At 36.5% G+C, this 18,202-nt stretch overlaps 1 protein-coding gene across 2 annotated transcripts in view; it reads left to right on the forward strand.

Annotated features, from left to right (window-relative positions):
- The window catches only part of TRIM69 (tripartite motif containing 69), a 37,087-nt gene extending 23,748 nt beyond the window's left edge, over positions 1–13,339 (forward strand). For both annotated transcript variants that reach the window (XM_045823804.1, XM_045823805.1), the window contains exons 5-8: positions 629–862; positions 1,637–1,659; positions 1,744–1,868; positions 12,745–13,339. In XM_045823804.1, coding sequence (XP_045679760.1) covers positions 629–862; positions 1,637–1,659; positions 1,744–1,868; positions 12,745–13,286 — 924 coding nt within the window. In that variant the 3' untranslated portion in view covers positions 13,287–13,339. The remainder of the gene's footprint in view (positions 1–628; positions 863–1,636; positions 1,660–1,743; positions 1,869–12,744) is intronic.
- Positions 13,340–18,202: the final 4,863 nt, after the last annotated feature.

Here is an 18,202-nt window from a genome sequence, read left to right on the forward strand (position 1 = left end):
TGAGCAGATAAGGGTAGAAATCACTAAAAATGAGAATAAGGAACCAAGAAGCCAGAATATCAGATGGGTCACCCATGAGGATGTTGAGATCACCTAAGAGCTGCAAGTGTATCAGTTATCAATTTCAGTACTTCAGACATTTCCCATCTCTTCTTTTATATTGTTCTGGCCGCAGGTATGGCATCCCCCCAGTTCTGATGATCCGATTTCTCGATAACGACACTTCTTTCCGCCTCCTTATGGCCCTATCTAACAACATCACTTAGTAGATATTGGTTTCCACTTTAGAGTAGGAGGGTATTATCATTCATTCTAGAATGTTTAATTAACCCTAAAGTCCTATTTAATATGGCATTGTTTACCACCTCAGTACTGTAATAAGAACCTGTAGGTCACTTTTGACTATTTCACCCTGAACTATTAAACTAGTTGAGAAGGATGGAGCTAAGTCTGCGTTTCCACCTCAAAAGGGCTTCTTTTAGTATGGTTGAATGTGGATACTCAGTAGCCATTTTAATGCATTTTCCTGTTATGGTATTTCCCGTTGTATGAGTATTGGTGGTGTGGGCCCCCATCCCCGAAAGCTAGTCTCAGTAATTACCACGGTGATGATCATGGAGGTTTCCAGGAAAACAAGCTACATCTGCAACAACACATCTCCTTGGAGTTTTTTAAGCTACATCAGTTTCTTCACTGCAAAGAAAAGGACATTTTAAATGAGCTCCGGGAAGAGGGGAAAGCCTTAAATGAGCAGATGGAACTGAATGTCAACCAGCTTCAAGAACAGTATGTTCTAGTCAAGGACATGTTGCTGAGAGTCCAGGCACGGATGGAACAGCAGAACCCCTTCGACTTTCTCCAAGTAAGACTCCATATTAACATGACTATGGGTACACTACTAGGGGAAAGAGGGTTAGAAAGGAAGTAGAAGCAGCTTTTCCCCATGGGAGGTGGCGGGGGGACCTGCTGTAGTGCTTTGAAGATTCTCTGGGAGAAAAGCAGGAGGCTACTTTTGCCTTACACTCACTATAAGGTTTTACTTTCATCCTCCTAGAAAAGAAGATAATAAAATGCCATCAATGACATTTGTATTAATATTTTAATATTTCTCCATAAAGAACTTTGAAGCTTTATTTCTCAAAAAGAATGCTGCGACCTAAGCTGTATCTTTGGCTCTCAGCAATTATAAAGAGATCTGTTTAAAAAGCTGTTTGCCAATCTTTGCTAACTGAAGGTTCACTTCTAAAGTGGCTTTGGTTACCACCTCAACACTCAGCAGTTTAATCACCCAGACTAAGAAACAGTGGTCTTGGGGTACGAATACCTATTGTGCTTTTGTCTTGAGACTATGTGGCAGTATAGGTAAATATAGCTTAATCTTAACTTCTTTCTTCTTCCATGTGAAAGAGAACTAGAAAATTAGAGCAAGATAAAGCCAATTTATCTTGGGTTAGATGAGGGATGCAGATTAGAAAGACACATACATGAAGGGTGAGAGGTGGCGATGGAATGGGGACCATCTGCACAGGATTCCAGTATTGACAATTAAATTCTAGTGGGGGCCAGTATCACCAAAGAAATTTCTGCAGTCGTTGAACAGGCATCTAACTTTTCTATTTCTCCTTTCCTCTTCTAGGACATCACACCTTTCTTGGATAGGTAGGTGGTGTTTCCATATGATATTAGTACCCTACCTTCAGTCCTTGGAGGATGTCTAAAATAAATGATTTATGTCCCTTGCAGCTTGGAGCAAGGAATAACGATGCTGACACCCAGAGAGCTTATCTCCAAAAAGCTGAACCCAGGGCTGTACAAAGGTCCCATCCAGTACATGGTGTGGAGGGAAATGCAGTCCACTCTTTTTCCAGGTATCGGTGGATAGTAGCTATTGGTTCCTGAAGCTCCTAATGTATGTTTCACCTGTGGGACCACTTCTGTGGCCTTAATTAGTACTTTGGAGACTGGGATGGGGGAAGGATCCAGTTTAGCAAAATAAGGCTAGTTGGTGTGACTGAATTTTTTCTGGTACTATGACCTAAGAATTAATGGCTTCTTACTGGTAAGTAGAGTCTGTTACAAGAATTACCTCTCAGCCTATGATTTTTTTTTAATTGTTGTATACATTGCGACAATGAATATTTTATCTTGCTTTTCTAAATGAGTTACATAGATCCCTGGAGCTTTTCTGCCATGGAAATTTGTTGTACATATTCTTTGAATGTAATAGGGTATTTATAAGTTTTGTGTTTGATCTTAATGTAGAGTATAATATCTTAGAAGATTATTTAGAGATCTATAGCACAATACAAGAAAACCAGTAATTTCAATAGGTGTGCCTAATATGAACACTAAGTTATTTTAATCCTGCAGATACCAAAGAATTGAGCAGGACAAATGAATACAAATGGTATTTCAAGAACATAAAGTTCTAAATATAAATCTTTATAAACATTAAAAAGTTCTAAATATAGTTTTTATAGAATTCATATAGACTCATTATTATTAGTAGTTATTGACTTAGTGAAAATCACAAATCTATCCCTGTTAACAATTTTTCCAGGTAATTGACACTTAAAAAATCAGTCTTACTCTGGTGTAATTAACATAGAAGAAACTCACTTAAAAAAATCATTGAATTTATTGTGGTGACATTGAGTAATAAAATTATATGGTTTCAAGTGTATAATTCTATAATACACCATCTGTATATTGTATTTATTGTGTGTTCACCACCCAAAGTCAAGTCTCCTTCCATCACTATTTATTCCTACCTTTATTCTCTTTTATCTCCCCCCACCCTCCTTTTCCTCTTGTAATCATTTTGTTGTCTGTGCCTGTCAGTAGATGAGTGGATAAAAACCCTGTAGTACATTTACATAATGAAATACTACTCAGCCATAAAAAAAAGAAGGAAATCTTACCTTTGCAAGAGCATGGGGAGCATTATGCTAAGTGAAAAAGCCAGTCAGAGAAAAACAAATACTGTATGATTTCTTATATGTAGAATTTAATGAACAAAATAAACAAACAAAATAGAAACAGACTCATAAATACAGAGAACAGATTGACAGCTGTCAGAGGGGAGGGATGTAGGGGAACTGGATGAAAAAGGTGAAGGGATTAAGTGAAAAAAAGAAACCCCATTGGTCTGGCTGCTGTGGCTCAGTGGACTGAGCACTGACCTGCAAACCAAAAGGTTGCTAGTTCAATTCCCAGATGGGGCACATGCCTGGGTTGTGGGCCAAGTCCCCAGCTGGGGGTGAGCAAGAGCAAATCAGATAGGTATGATAGGTGTTTTGATATCTTTGCTCATGTCTTTTAGTTTTCCCTTTCATCTTCACTAGTGGCCTATTATCTCTACTTCTTTATTTTATTTAAACATATTTTTACATGTTTGGTTTCTTTCATTTTACAATATATATTTTACTTTCCCATACTATCTACCTGCAAGTAATAGCCCTTTGCATGTAGCGTAAAAAATTTACACCAGTATACTTTTATATTCTTTACCTTTTGTCATACATTTTATTTCTACAAATTATAAAATCCATATATTTTAAAACAGTCAATTATCATTTAAATACAATTTTTTAAATGAAGAAATATCTTTTACATTCACATATTTACAATTTCTGGCACTCTTTATTTTTTATGTGTTTTTTATCTGGAATCTGATATCATTTTTCTGTCTGCTTGAAGAGTTTCCTTTAAATTTTTTATGGTTCAAGTATGCTTGTGAGGAATTACCTCAGCCTTTGTTTGTCTGAAAAAAATATTTATTTTACCTTATTTTTTGAAAGATTTTTTCCCTGAATAGAACTCTGGCTTGATGGATTTCTTTTTCAGTACTTTAAATATTACTCCATTGTTTTGTGACTTGCTTAGTTTCCAATGAGATGTCTATTATAATTTTTATCTTTATTTTTCTGTATGCATTTTTTGGGTTACTTTTAGGATTTACTCTTTGTTGCTTCTTTCTACTAGTTTGATTATACTGGGTCTTGGTATGATTTTCTTTGTGTTCATTCTGCTTGTGGTTCATTGAGCATCTTCTTTTTTAAGATTTTATTTATTTTATTTTTAGAGAAAGCAAGGGAGAAAGAAATGGAGAGAAACATCAATGTGTGGTTGCCTCTCTCAAGTCCCCAACTGGGGACCTGGCCCGAAACCCAGGCATGTGCCCTGATTGGGAATTGAACTGGCAACCCTTTGGTTTGCAGGCTAGTACTCAGCCCACTGAGCCACACAAGCCAGGGTGAGCTTCTTGAATATATGGGTTTATAGTTGTCATCACATTCAAAATAATGTTAGCTATTAGTTCTTCCAGTATTTTTCATCTATCCCCCTTTCTTCTCTCCTTCTTGGGCTCTAATTTTTATATGTTAGACCGCCTGATATTGGTTCACCTGTCATTGATGCTCAGTAATTTTTGTCTCTTTTTACCCTCTGTACTTCATTTTGAATAGTTTATATTGCTATTCAAGTTCTTTCATCTTTTCTTCTGTACTGCTTAATCTTTTGTTAATTCTTTTCAAGATGTTTTTCATTTCAGATACATTTCACTTCTAAAAGTTTAATTTGGGTCTTTGTATATCTCCCATTTTTCTCTTCACCATGTTCATGCTTTCTTTTACATTCTCAAGCAAGTGGAAGATATTTATGATAGGTGTTTTAATGTCTTTGCTAATTCCTCCTTGTTGTTATTTCTGCATATGTTTTTATTGCTTGATTTTTCTCCTGACTATGGGTCATATTTTCCTGCTGCTTTGCATGGCTAGTAATATTTTTTCTTTTTTAAAATAAAATATTTTATTTATTTATTTTAGACAGAGGGGAAAGGAGGGAGAAAAGCATCAATGTGTGGTTGCCTCTCGTGCGCCCCCTACTGGGGACCTGGCCTGGCCTGTAACACAGACATGTGCCCTACACTGGGAATTAAACCCGCAACCTTTTGGTTTGCAGGCCAGTGCTTAATTCACTGAGCTACACCAGCCAGGACATAATTTTTTTTTTAACAAACTTATTTCTTAGAATATTTTTAATTTCCAGAAAAACTGAGAAGATAGTACATAAAGTTCTTATAGACCTCATCCCCAGTTTCTCCTATTGTTAATGCCATTTTACATTTAATGTGATTTATTTCTACAATTAATGAACTAATATTAATGTATTATTATTTTTAATATATTATTATTATTAAATAACATTCATAGTTTCTTTAGGTTTCTTTTATTTTTATCTAATTTTATTTTTCTGTTCCAGGATTCCATCTATGATGCCACATCACATTTAGTTGTCGTATTTCTTTAAGTTCTTGGTTGTGACAATTTTTAGGTTTTCCTTGCTTTTGATGACTTTGACATATTTTTTTTTACTTCAACATTTTTAAGGAACGCTGGTCATGTACTTTGTAGAATGCCACATTATTGCAATTTGTCTGACATTTTCTCATAAGATCAAGGTTATAAGTTATTAAAAGGAAGGCCACATAGTTAAAAGTGCCATTTTCATCATATCATATCAAGCACATATACTGTCAACATGATTTATGACCATTGATGTTGGCTTTAATCACCTAGCTGAGGTAGTGAGTGCCAGGTTTCTCCACTGTAATGTTACTCTTTCCCTCCACTTTCCATACTGCTCTCTTCAGAAGGAAGTTACTATGCAGAGCCCACAGTTAAAAAGTGGAGAGTTATGCTCATTCTCCTTGAAAATGGCATATTTACATAAATTATTTGAAATTCTTCTGCATGGGAGAGTTGTCCCTTCTGGCTGGTAATTTTTTATTGGATATCAAATATGATCAATTTTGCATTGATGTTTGCTGGGTTTTGTTAATTTTAAGCCCTACTGGATTTAACTTTGGCATGTAATTAAGTTATTTAAAATAACTTTGTTCTATTTGATACTTTCTTTAAGCTTTATTGAAGCTTTCAAGCTTTGTTGAAAGTAGTTCAATGGCAGCTTTTAAACTAGGGCTAATTTAGCCCACTTCCTAAGGTAACACCTTTCTGAGCCCTCTGCCTGATGTTCCATATATTATGACATTTTTCCATTCTGGCTGGCAAGATTGAAAATTATTACCAGTCTTGTGTGAGCTCTAGAAATTGTTCAGCCTACTGCTTTCTAGATATTCTTTCTCTGGCCCTAATGAATTTCACTGAAGATCAATACTCAGTCATAGTCTTGAGGGAATCGTTTTATAGATGTTCAAAAGTCTGTGTGCAGCTTCCTTCTCTGTGTTACTCTACTCTAGCTGTCTTGGGATAATATTGTGTTTTTCTTCCTGTACTCTTTGCCTTGTAAAATCAAACTTTACTTCTAGCAATCATTTAAACCACAAATTGATTTTCTTTATTTTTTGTATAATTTCACATCTAATTTAGATTTCACATCTAAATTAAATGGGATTTATTTAATATATGGCTATTTTACTAACAATGTAACTGTGATCAAACCCTGGTAAAATATACTTCATACTTATTTCTAGGCCCTTGCTTATTCTGTATGTTCATATTCTCTCCTTCCCTGCCTTATAATAGAGACTGTTGCTTTAGGAAAGGAGCTGATATTTTCTTTCTGTAAATGGTCAGAGAGTAAATATTTTGGGTTATGTGGGCTGTATGGTCTTTGTCAAAACTACTTCACTCTGTCATTGTAGTGAAAAAGCAACCACAGACAATATGTAAATGCAAATGAATGGCCATTGATGTGTTCCAAGAAAACTTTACTTATAGAACTGGTGGCCTGGCCTGCTGATTGTAGTTTTACCAGTTCTAATTTAAAATATTTTAACACATTTCCTTTAGTTTTGTGTGTATCAGTAAAATATCACCAATGTTTACTCATTCATTCAATATGCTCTTAAAGAGAACCTACTATATATATACTAAGCACTAGGTTGGGTTCCAAGCATAGAAAAATATAAGACAGTTTCTGCTCCCAAAAAAGTAGAAGACAAACTTAGAGTCTGCGGTAGCTATCCAGGTGAAAAATTATTAAGATCTAAGCCAAAGGCATGGGAGGTACTGGAAAATGAAGAATAGATTCCAGAGAAGAATTCTAGGACCTGAAATATACTGGACAGTAATTAGTGGTAAGGGATGAGGAAGGTGATGCCAAGGATGGAAATATAGGAGATGCGGATTTTGGAGGGGATTGTAGACTTCAATTATGGTCATGTCATGTGGAAGATCCTACAGGATAACTAAGTGAATATATTCCAATAGGTACTATTCCAGTTTAAGCTTAAGAGAGAGGCCAACGCTGGAATAAGTATAGAGTCAAGTAGCTGAAGCTATTGATGTAAATGGGATTTCCAAAGGAAAGTGGGAACATACAGTCAAAAAGGGAGTACATAATAGAGAATACCAACAAATAAAGGACAATAAAGCACCCAAAAGAGATTATGAATTCTGGCAAGAGAATTCCAAGAACTGAAACTGGCATAGAATCTAAGGAAATACACTGTCAGAGAAGGGAGTGATCATTCATATCAAATGTGAAGATCAATTTAGAAAACTACTGGAACAGATATGTTTAACAACAACTGGTGACTTTGGTAAGGGCCATTTCAAAAGAGTGGAATGGGTAGAAGTTATGTTGTGAAGGGTTCAGGAGTGATTTGGAATGAGGCAGTAGTGAAGTGGACAGATCACTCATTTGAGAAGTTTCACTAAGTAGGAGAGGTGTGAATATGGGAGCAGAGTAAAAAGAGGACTTTTAAAAACATACTGAAGGGAAGCAGCCTGTATAAAAGCAGAAATCATTGCTGTAAGAAAGGGGAAAGTTGGTGAAAATAGGGAAAAACAAGTGAGATCTAAGGGAAGGGCGAGCACTCTTTTTCTAAAATCTTTACTTTCTTGTTTCTGGACCTTTTTATCAGACTGTCTATCTATCTGGAATGCCTGACAAGGTCCATTTTGAATATCATTCATTCTGTCATACAGTCATTCCGCCAATCACTTTTTCAACAAGTATTGCCAACCACTTTTCAAATATCTCCCAGGTACAATGGAGTAGTGATCAAGACAAATGCAACCTGCACCCTCACAGAGTGTACAGTCTGGAACAGTGCTTCTTGAATGTTGGCCCCGTAACACTCTAAAACTTATTTAGAACTCCAGAGGGTTTTTGATTTGTGAGTTATCGCTGTCAATATTCATTGTATTAGAAATTAAAACCAGGAAATTTTTTTTAAAGATTTTATTATTTATTTTTAGAGAGATGAAAAAGGAGAAAGAGAGGGAAAGAAATGTTGATGTGTGAGAGATATACATTGACCAGTTGCCTCTCACATGACCCTAACCGGGGACCTGGTCTGCAATCCAGGCATATACCCTGGCTGGGAATCGAACCAGTGACCGATTTGGTTCTCAGGCTAATGCTCAGTCCACTGAGCCACACTAGCCAGAACTAAAACTAGGAAAATTTAAAAATATTTATTCATTTAAAAATAATAATGAACCTACTGTATGTGAACATAATGTAAAACTATGAAAAGAAATCTCTATTTTTCAAAACAAAAAAATGAGTGGCATTGTTTTATAATTTTGCTAATCTCATTATTGTGCAACTTAATAAATGACATCAGGATTCTAAAAATAAAGAGAGAAGTGGTAGAATAGAGGTTTGCAGAGGGAGTTGAAGGTTTGAAATTGCTGTTGTGAGGAACTGGAGATGATTTGATTTGGTAAATATAGGAATTCTGGGCAGTGCTGATGGTCAAATATAAAGTGGAAATAATGAATCTGTTGTGGTATCTATATATATAATTTTGTGATTTTTCTTCCTGCAGTGGTAACAAATTGGGGTGTGAATTTGAATAACTGGATACATCCAGAGTTGGAGAGTTGCATGACAGGTGCTGCAGAAAATAAAATAAATGTGTTGAAATTACTGACAACAAAACTGCCAATGCTAAGCTATTTGGGAATGGATTTTAAGCCATGAAGTAGATAGCTTAGGATAATAAAGAGAAATCAGGAACTAGATTAATGATGTCAAGCAATTGTTGTAAGGGGAAATGAGAGTGAAAAAACTCAAAAAATGACAATGGGATATCTGAGTTTAATATTTTAGAGAATGAATAGTTCCTGATGACTATGAAGTCCAGAATATGGTCATTGACATGGACAGTTGAAAAGGAGTCAAAAGTCATTAACAGTGAAGTCAAGGACCCACAAGAATAGAAAAGTAGCTATAGATCCAAAGATAGTGAAATTATTTGAGATGGTGAGCTGGAATTGGGGTAGAGAAGTAAAGCTAACCCAAATGCAGGGAGTATAACAGGAAGTTTGTACATTATAGCATGAAACAGAGACAGAGGGTAATATGAAATTGAATGGCAAACATCTTAAATGAAAAGTGATTTTTTTTACATAAGGATGAGGAGTAGAGTAGGGGTCTGGAAGTGGCAGTGGTGGCCATTGAATCTCTAGCATTCGAATTTAGAAAATAGTCTTTTGAACTTTCAACAGCTGTGTTTCTGGAAGAAGAACCAGTCAGGTTTATGTTAGAGTAAGGAAGTAATGAGAGAATTATGTAAACTGAAGATGCATGAGAGTTCATTAGGAGGGTAGTTAGTTCCAAAGGTCAGAGTGAAAAGGGTTTGATGAGAGCAGGAGAGTGCATGAAGGCAGAGGAAGTAAAGAACACAATAATGGGGATAAGAGCATGTTAGAGGATAAATCACTGGAGGAGTCTATATTCTGGGTTTGGGCTAAAGATACTAGGAATCCGAGGCATAGTGGAATTAGATGGTGCCACGGTTTCAATCAAAACTTCAATTGAAGTTCACTTATTTATTTAACAAATAGTTACTCGAATACCTAAGAACAGTATCAAGTTTTGAAGATATATGAAAAAACAAAACAGATGAAGTCCCTGCATACTCACTCAACTTTAAGCTATCCAATGTTCGCATATAGGGGTGCCAGAAGAAGAGAAAGAACAAGAAATTGGAAGTCTATTTGAAAAAATAGTGAAAGAAAACTTCCCTAATTTGGTAAAGGAAATAGATGTACAAGTTCAGGAAGCACAGAGAATCCTAAACAAGATGATTGCAAAGGGGCCCACTCCAAGACACATCATAATTAAAATGCCAAAGGTTAAAGATAAAGAGAGAATCTTAAAAGCAGCAAGAGGATAGACATTAGTTACCTACAGGGGAGTTCCCACAAGACTGTCAGCTGATTTCTCAAAAGAAACCTTGTAGGCAAGGGATTGGCAAGAAATATTCAAATTCATGAAAAGCAAGGACCTACATTTAGCCCTACCCAGCAAAGCTACCATTTAGAATTAAAGGGCAGATAAAGAACTTTCCAGACAAGAAATGATAATGAACTAAAGGAGTTCATCATCACCAAACCATTATTATATGAAATGTTAAAGGGACTTATTTAAGAAGATCAAAACTATGAACAGTAAAATGGCAAAAAATACATATCTATCAACAATTGAATCTAAAAAACAAACTAAGCAAACAAGAACATAGAATCATGAATGTGGAGAACATTTTGGTGGTTGCCAGATGGGAGGTGGCTGGGGGAGAATTAGTGAAGAGGTAAGGGGATTAAGAAGTACAAATAGGTAGTTACAGAATAGCCACAGGGATGTAAAGTACAGCATAGGAAATGGAGTAGTCAAAGAATTTGTATGCATGACCGGTGGACATGAACTATGGCCAAGGGATTGCCTGAGGGAGTAGGGAGTGCTGGGTGGAGGGGGCAAAGGGGGGAAAATTGGGACAACTGTAATAGCATAATCAATAAAATATAATTAAAAAAAGAAACAGAAACAGCCAAAAAGCAAAGTGGTTGGATCAAAGTAAATGAGGGCAGTGTGGTATCAGATGAGGTCAGAGAGGTGGGTAAACCATGTAGGTCTTGTTTACTCTGTAAGGAGTCTGCATTTTATCTTGGGTGATGAAAAGCATAAGAATGTGTTGAGTAGAAGAACTGGATAAGCTCATTCATGTTACAGGCAGAATATTTTGCAGATAGGCAAGAGTGGAAATAGAACAGTTAAAAAGTTATTGCAGTAGTTCCAGGCCAGTGATATTTTTGAAGTTATCTTTCTATATATTCTTAGTAGGCTCAGAATATATTTTAAAGATGTAGCTGACAGGACTTACTGTTGGACTGAATATTGCATGAGAAGAAAAGAGAAGACACAATGCTGACTCCTAGGAAATATTCAGAGCCAGTTCAGACTGACCTAGCTGGTGGTGTCAGAAGCCTGGCAATAAGAGCCGACTGGGGCTTTAACTAGATTGGTAAGAAGTCTTAATACCTCCAGAGAAGTCCTAGTCCTCACATGGGAAAGAGTAACAACCCAAGGTGGATGGGGGTATGTGAAGGAGAGAAGATTCAGCCTGTATGGAGAAATTCAGGATTCTTCAAAATCTCTTGTTAGAAAAAGAAATCCTTGGGATAATGGTAAAGACTCAGGCTTTTCTGGGAAGAGAGAGCTGGACTGGACTGATATAACAAGGATAAATAAGTCTATTAACAACAAATGTACATATATGTGCATTTCTGTCCATGATATAAACATACATAGTTTTTGTTCCTTTTGTCAAATTTTGTGCCAGTGTTCAATTATCTCACACATAGAATTTGTGTCATCTTTTTGCTGGTATGCTTCCAACCTCTCTCTATTCAGAAATTCTTTTTTATACTGCTGCCCCTTCATTTGTTTAAACCAATGCTTATTAAATTACCTGTGATTAAACTTACACATTATTTTCATTTATAAATCAATAAAACTAGTGTAATGAAGAGGTAGTTTTTAAAATCTCAACATGGTGTGGATTGATATGTTTGTAGAATAAAATGTAAATTACTTGAAGAAGTGGAATTAAAAAACAAAGGTTACAAAGTACAAGCCCAGTTTTTTAAATTATTAGATTCAATGACATAAAATTACTCTGTCAGATTGCTAAGAATGTTTCTAAGAGCTAACTTTTGATTTCAGTACCATCTCATTCTAGACTGGTAACCACACAGTTAGTGTGGACCACATTTTAATTAGCAGTCGCATTAACCATTCTAGATCTCAAAAGCCTCATTATCTAGTAAACCAAATATAAACTTCTCACCATTGGCCTCTGAACATTGTATTTTTTTATGATTTTATTTATTTATTTTTAGAGAGTGGAGAAGGGAGGGTGAAAGAGAGGGGGAGAAACATCAATGTGTGGTTGCCTGTCATGTGCCCCCTACTGGGACCTGGCCCACAACCCAGGCATATGCCCTGACTGGGAATTGAACTGGCAACCCTTTGGTTCCCAGGTTGGCGCTCAATCTACTGGGCCACACCAGCCAGAGAAGCTATTGCTTTTAATTCATTCCTTTTTTTGCCTCTGTTTATCTAAAGCATCCTGAATACATCTCAAAGATATTACATCACAGCTGAAATAGTTACTGTCTTAAAAAGCTTTTCTAGGACAAACTTATCTAATCATTACCTCTTTATCATTTGTATATTATTTGTACTGTTTTCTTTATTAGAGAATTGCTTCAGAATACAGTCTGATTTTTACCACAAATATAAGAATGTCTAGAATATAGCCACAAAGGTACCAAAGTAATAAAGACTATATATAAGTAATTACCTGCCTGAGAGTACATGTGCATGGGGAGATAAATTACAGTGTTTATGTAAATACTGCCTTTTACTACAGAAAACTGCATTCATGCCTTTCCCCCCATGCCCTGCTTTCTCTTATTTTCTTACTAGGCTTATCTCCATTAACTCTGGACCCTAAAACAGCACACCCAAATTTGTTGCTCTCCAAAGACCGAACCAGTGTGTGGCATGATGACCTTAAGCAGATAATGCCTGATGATCCAGAGAGATTTGACTCAAGTGTGGCTGTGCTGGGCTCAAAAGGCTTCACATCTGGAAAATGGTACTGGGAGGTAGAAGTAGCAAAGAAGACAAAGTGGACAGTTGGAGTTGTCAGAGAATCCATCATTAGAAAAGGTAGTTGTCCTCTAACTCCCGAGCAAGGATTCTGGCTTTTAAGACTAAGGAACCAAAATGATCTAAAGGCTCTGGATTTGCCTTCTTGCAGCATGAAACTGACTAACAACCTCGACAAGGTGGGCATATATCTACATTATGAAGGAGGGCAGGTGTCCTTCTACAATGCTAAAACCATGACCCACATTTACACCTTCAGTAGCACTTTCAGGGAGAAACTTTATCCCTACTTTTGCCCTTGCCTTAATGATGGTGGGCAGAATAAACAACCATTACAAATCTTACATCCACAGTAATTAGTCATACTATTGTGTAAATTCAAAGCATTATTAAAGAGGTATTGAAATAGTTTCCCAATCTCACTGGTTTCTTTTCCCAATTTATGGGGAACTGGAATAATGAAAAGAGGATTCACAAATTGAATTGCATTCTCAGTTTCCTAAGTGAATTTTATGAGTCTTTCTTTCCCCTCCCTCCTTCCCTCCCTTCTTCTTTCTTCTCTCTCTGCTTATAGAAGAAAAATTAGTTTTTATTTATTTAATTTAGTTTTTTAAGTGTATTTTAATGATCATGCTATTACAGTTTTCCCAGTTTTTCCCCCTTTGCACCCCTCTGCCTTGTACACCTATTACCTCCAGCAACCCCCTCCCCGCTTAGTTCATGTCTATGTGTTGTGCATATAGGTTCTTTGGCTTCTCCATTTCCTATACTATTCTTAACGTTCCCCTGTCTATTTTGTACCTACCAATTATGCTTCTTAATCCCTGTACCTTTTCCACCATGAAGTTGTCCCAGAGGCCACTTACACTCACTATCCTTGTTTTTTGTTTTTGTTTTTAATTCTTTTTTATTCTTGTTCTGGTTGGTTGTTTTTTGCTTCCTTATGTTCCAAATCATTGATCTGATTCTCGGTTTCATCCACTCTATTGTTGTTTCCCTGTAAATTGTTTTTTATTTCAATTAGTGTGTCCTTTGTTTCTGACTGGATCTTTTTTATGGTGCTAAGGTCCTCACTAAGTTCCTTGAACATCCTGATAAACAGTGTTTTCAACTCTGCATCTGATAGATTGCTTATCTCCATTTCATTTAGCTCTATTTCTGGAGCTTTATTCTGTTCTTTCATTTGGGCCATGTTTCTTTGTCTTCTCCTTTTGGCAGCCTCCCTGTGTTTGTTTCTGTGTGCTGCTCTGACTCCATGTCTTGGTAGTGTGGCCTAATGTAGTAGGTGTCCTATAGGGTCCAGTGGCACAGCCTCCCCTATTACTCAAGCTAAGTTCTTGAGGTGCACCCTTCGTGTGGGATGAGTACACCCTCCTCTTGTAGTTGAGCTGTGGTTGCTGTTGGCATAAGCTATACAGGGGCAAAATAATGGTGCTCCAACATGGTTTGTAGCTGTCCACTGGGTGTGCTGGCCCTGAGGTTTCCCAGGTGGTGCAGGTCAAGGTCAGCCCCCACCCGTGTTTTGCCAGGGGCCACCCTGCCAGAGCTATAAAGCAATCTGAGATGGCTGATACTTGTGCTGGGATTGGAGATTCCCAGGCAAAGCCAAGCTGTGAATCTAAGTAGGCTGCTGCTAGTGCTTGGCCTGGGGCTCACTGAAGCCAGCTGTTGGTTATCTGAAAGGATTTAGGAAGTTGTGCAGCATGAGCCAAGACCAGCCGTTCACATGGAAAAGCATCTTGGATGGGCCTGTAGGTTGGGTGAGGCAGTCTCTCAGGATCTCCAAGGTGGGCCAAACAGTGTTAGCCGGGTTGATGGAGTCTCATATATGGCACTAGCTTGTGGGCTCTGTGCCTCTGAGTGGGGAGGGTTTAGAAAAGGGACAATGGCCTCTGCTTGCCTTGATGCCAGTCACTTCAGCTTCCCCCCTATTCCACTGGTGACTTTTAAGCTGTTACCCTGGTGCTGGAGCTCAGAGGGAGGGAGACTGAGTAGGGAAATCCATATGTGGGTTCTTTAAGAGGAACTACCTGGTGCTCCCGCAGTTTCTTCCACTGACTCAATTCCTGCTGGTTTTTGCAACCAAAAGTTATGGGGACTTATCTTCCTGACACTGGAACTGTAGGCTTGGGGGCCTAGTTTGGGATTGGGATTCCTTGTTCCTGAGATATCCCTCCTGAATTTTTATCCACCCATGTTGGTGAGGGACCAGCCCATTCCAAGTCTATACCCTTCCTACCTGTCTGAACAGATATGGTTTCTTTAATTCTGTGGTTGTCAGACTTCTATTCAACTCAATTTCTGGTGGTTTTGAATGATGGTTGTTCTATATTTTAATTGTAATTTTGATGTGGTTGTGATAAGAAATGAGCCATGTCTGCTTATGCTGTCATCTAGACCAGAAGTCATTTTAAGTATTTTTCATCTTGTCCTCTCCAATATACTCATCATTTAGCTTGTTCCTTCTTTCTAACTCTAAAGTACTTTACCAGTTATTAATATTTTCTCACATTTTCTTAGGTTCCTTCACACCTACCCCATATGATTTTGTGTATGTGTATAATTGTTACTAATGTTATTTTGCTGACCCACCTTAGATTAAGTTGTAGGTATTATAATTCTTATCCCTAAATACTTCAGCAAGTATCTCCTAAGAACCAAGATATTCTCTATATAATCACTCTGAAATTCAGAAAATTTAACGTTGACATGATACTACTTACCAATATTCAGTCCATATTTAATAAGTAAATATTTCTAATGGTGGAGTTTTAGGAACTGTGGTAAAGAATTTCAAGTAGCATGACAAACAGTTTGGAGGATAGAAGTGGGCTTAGTTGCTTCTTCTTCAGTGATAGGCATAGTTCTAGCTAATTGATATCTAAAATCTGTCCTTGGGGACAGACAAATGTTACAGAGATCAGAGAAAGGAGAGGTCAATATTCACCAGAATAAGAGAAAAAATGATAAAGAAAAGTTGTGACTAAATTGGATAGTACAAAATGAGTAGAAATGAATAAAAATACTAATCTGAATTTAGAGAATATGTTTCTTTAAAGTGAATTTTTGTGGTGATATTTGTATAGCTATGTAAATATACTGGAAATTAGTGAACTGTACACTTATAATAGGCAGATTTTAAAGGTTGTGAATTATACCCCAATAAAGCTGTTTTTTTAAAAAAGGAAAAGAAAAATATTAAGGTATTGTTCAGATCACCAGGAGAAAAAGGACAGACCACAAGTGTACACATATTTTCCACTTCTATAGGTGTCTACCTTAATACTTTCTCTCACATACTACCTCTGCTCTCCAGCACTTGCCTTAACACTTAGATGTCACAAATCTATTTTCCCAAGTAACTGGTTATTCTATACTGAAGAATTTTAAAAATCCCTCTACTTAGAACTTATATTATAATCAAAGGCAGGAATCCTTCTAATGAATATGAATCATAAAACACCAATATGGGACCTCCCTGCTAGATATAGACTCTGAACAGTATTCACTAAGAAGCTTGACTGGGGCTATCACACACTGTTTTTATCTCAAGCTATGGGAGATGAGGCTGATAGTAACAAAACCTCCTTGTTTGAAGTCTAGAAAATAAAAGAAGCCCCAGTGTGTTAGAATTCACTGAGTTGATAACCCTATAAGGAGAATGCCTTGCATTCTTTCCTAACTGACTGGACTTTTAGAGTCACAGTTGTATAACATAGCTGAAATACAGGAAGAAAAAAATAGTAAAACTGAATTACTAGGTATTTTCAGGGAAAGAGATGCTTTTAATAAATTAATTTTCCAGATGAGTAAACATGGTTTATTTCAGGCCAAATATTTGATTAATCACTTTAGAAAAAGTCCTCTTAAGTTGACATACTTTCTTGATTACTTTTATAACATTTTTATTTTTTAAAGATTTTAACTATTTATTTTTAGAGAGGGGAAGGGAGAGAGAAGGGAGGGAGAAAAATATCAATGTGTGGTGGTCTCTCACATGCCCCCTACCAGAGACCCGGCCCACAACCCAGGCATGTGTCCTAGACTGGGAATCAAACTGGTGACCTTTTGGTTCACAGGCTAGCACGCAATCCACTGAGCCACACCAGCCAGGGTTACTTTCTTGATTATTTTTAAAAAATTAAATTGTAAAATATATACAGAAGAGTGTATGGAATGTATATGTACAGTTTAGATTATACTATAAAAACAAGCACTCATTGATTGATCATCTAGCTTTTTAGAACAGTATCAAAACCATTGAAGGCCCCTGTGTACCTCTCTTAGCCCTGAAGTAATCACTAATCTACATTTTGTATCTGGCTTTTTCCTTTTTGAAAATAATTCATAGGTCTGCTTTTTCAACAAATGTACTGTTTAGTTTTTTTCTATAAGACATATGTAAGTATAGTTTCACTACCTGTTTTTTGAACTTTAAATGAGTGGAATCATGTTGTATGTTTTCCTCAGTTACTTAAAAATTTAAAATCATGTTGTGTTCCATTGTATGAAAATAAAACAATTTAAATATCCAAACTACTGTTTTTTACTTTTGTTTTTTGCTTGTTGCTATTGCTTTACCGACAATGTTGCCATAAACATTATATATATGTATTGGTGAATAGGAGCAAGAGTTTCTCTAGGTATATATCTAATAAATGCTGGGACATACAGTATGCAATCCTGCAAGTAAGTAATGCTGAACTGTTGGTCAAAGTGATTATACCAATTTACATCCTCACAAGCAATGGGAGTTCCTATTAATCTGTCTTTGCCAATTAAATTTTTACTATTAAAGAGTGTACATAATACTATCTTATTGTAGGGGTTTTTTTGTGTGTGTGTGTTTTTTTTTCCTTGCATTTCCCTAATTATCTGTGGTTGAGCATGTTTTCATAAAAGTTTATTGGCCATTTAAGTTCCCTCATCTGTGAAATACCTCTTCAGGTATTTGGCCACTTTTCTATTGGGTTGTTTGTCTTGTTCTGATCCATATAGTCATTTATAGGTTCTGGATACCAATCCTTTACCAGTTGTTTGCTCTGCACATATCTTCTCCTACTGATTAATACTTGTGTCTCATTTAAAAGATCCTTCTCTACTCAGAGGCCAAGAGATAGTCTCCTGTGTTTTATTCGTATGTTTTAAAGCTTTGCATTACATATTTAAATGCTTACTGGTTTGATCAACCAGAAAGTAGCAAGTACATTTGCATGCACCTAACATCATAATTTCAATATATATAAAGCAAAAATTAACAAGAAGAAATTGA

The sequence above is a fragment of the Phyllostomus hastatus genome, unplaced genomic scaffold (genome assembly GCF_019186645.2).
Source record: "Phyllostomus hastatus isolate PE091 unplaced genomic scaffold, TTU_PhHast_1.1 phas_scaffold_501, whole genome shotgun sequence".
Taxonomy (NCBI): Eukaryota; Metazoa; Chordata; class Mammalia; order Chiroptera; family Phyllostomidae; genus Phyllostomus; species Phyllostomus hastatus.